The sequence below is a fragment of the Coturnix japonica genome, chromosome 22 (genome assembly GCF_001577835.2).
Source record: "Coturnix japonica isolate 7356 chromosome 22, Coturnix japonica 2.1, whole genome shotgun sequence".
Taxonomy (NCBI): domain Eukaryota; kingdom Metazoa; phylum Chordata; class Aves; order Galliformes; family Phasianidae; genus Coturnix; species Coturnix japonica.
In genome coordinates, this window is record NC_029537.1 from 1,074,532 (window position 1) to 1,074,838 (window position 307).

A 307-nucleotide genomic window follows, 5' to 3' on the forward strand; every position below is an offset into this window, starting at 1 on the left:
GGTCTTCACGCTCTGTGCCCCACTGATGGGTCCTTGTGCGCAGGGGGGACGTGGACGTGTCAGCCGTGTGCCGTTATCACATCCTGGAGGTGAAGAAGGCGTTCGAGGGACCCTATAAGGAATATAGGGAGCAGGCCCAGAAATGGGGCCGCTATTCGGATGAGGTGCCCAGCCCGCGGCCTGGGGCGGTGAGTGATGGGGGGGATGGGGATGATCCCCATGTCACGCTGTTATGGGGCACTGCACGCATCACTCAGTGACCCCATTGCCTCTATGGGACATGGGGGTGATGAGAGTGGGGTGTGGG

At 61.6% G+C, this 307-nt stretch overlaps 1 protein-coding gene across 1 annotated transcript in view; it reads left to right on the forward strand.

The window, feature by feature from the left end:
• SEMA4C (semaphorin 4C) overlaps window positions 1-307 on the forward strand; it is an 8,804-nt gene that overhangs the window by 4,672 nt on the left and 3,825 nt on the right. The window contains exon 8 of the mRNA XM_032448854.1: window positions 44-188. Coding sequence (XP_032304745.1) covers window positions 44-188 — 145 coding nt within the window. The remainder of the gene's footprint in view (window positions 1-43; window positions 189-307) is intronic.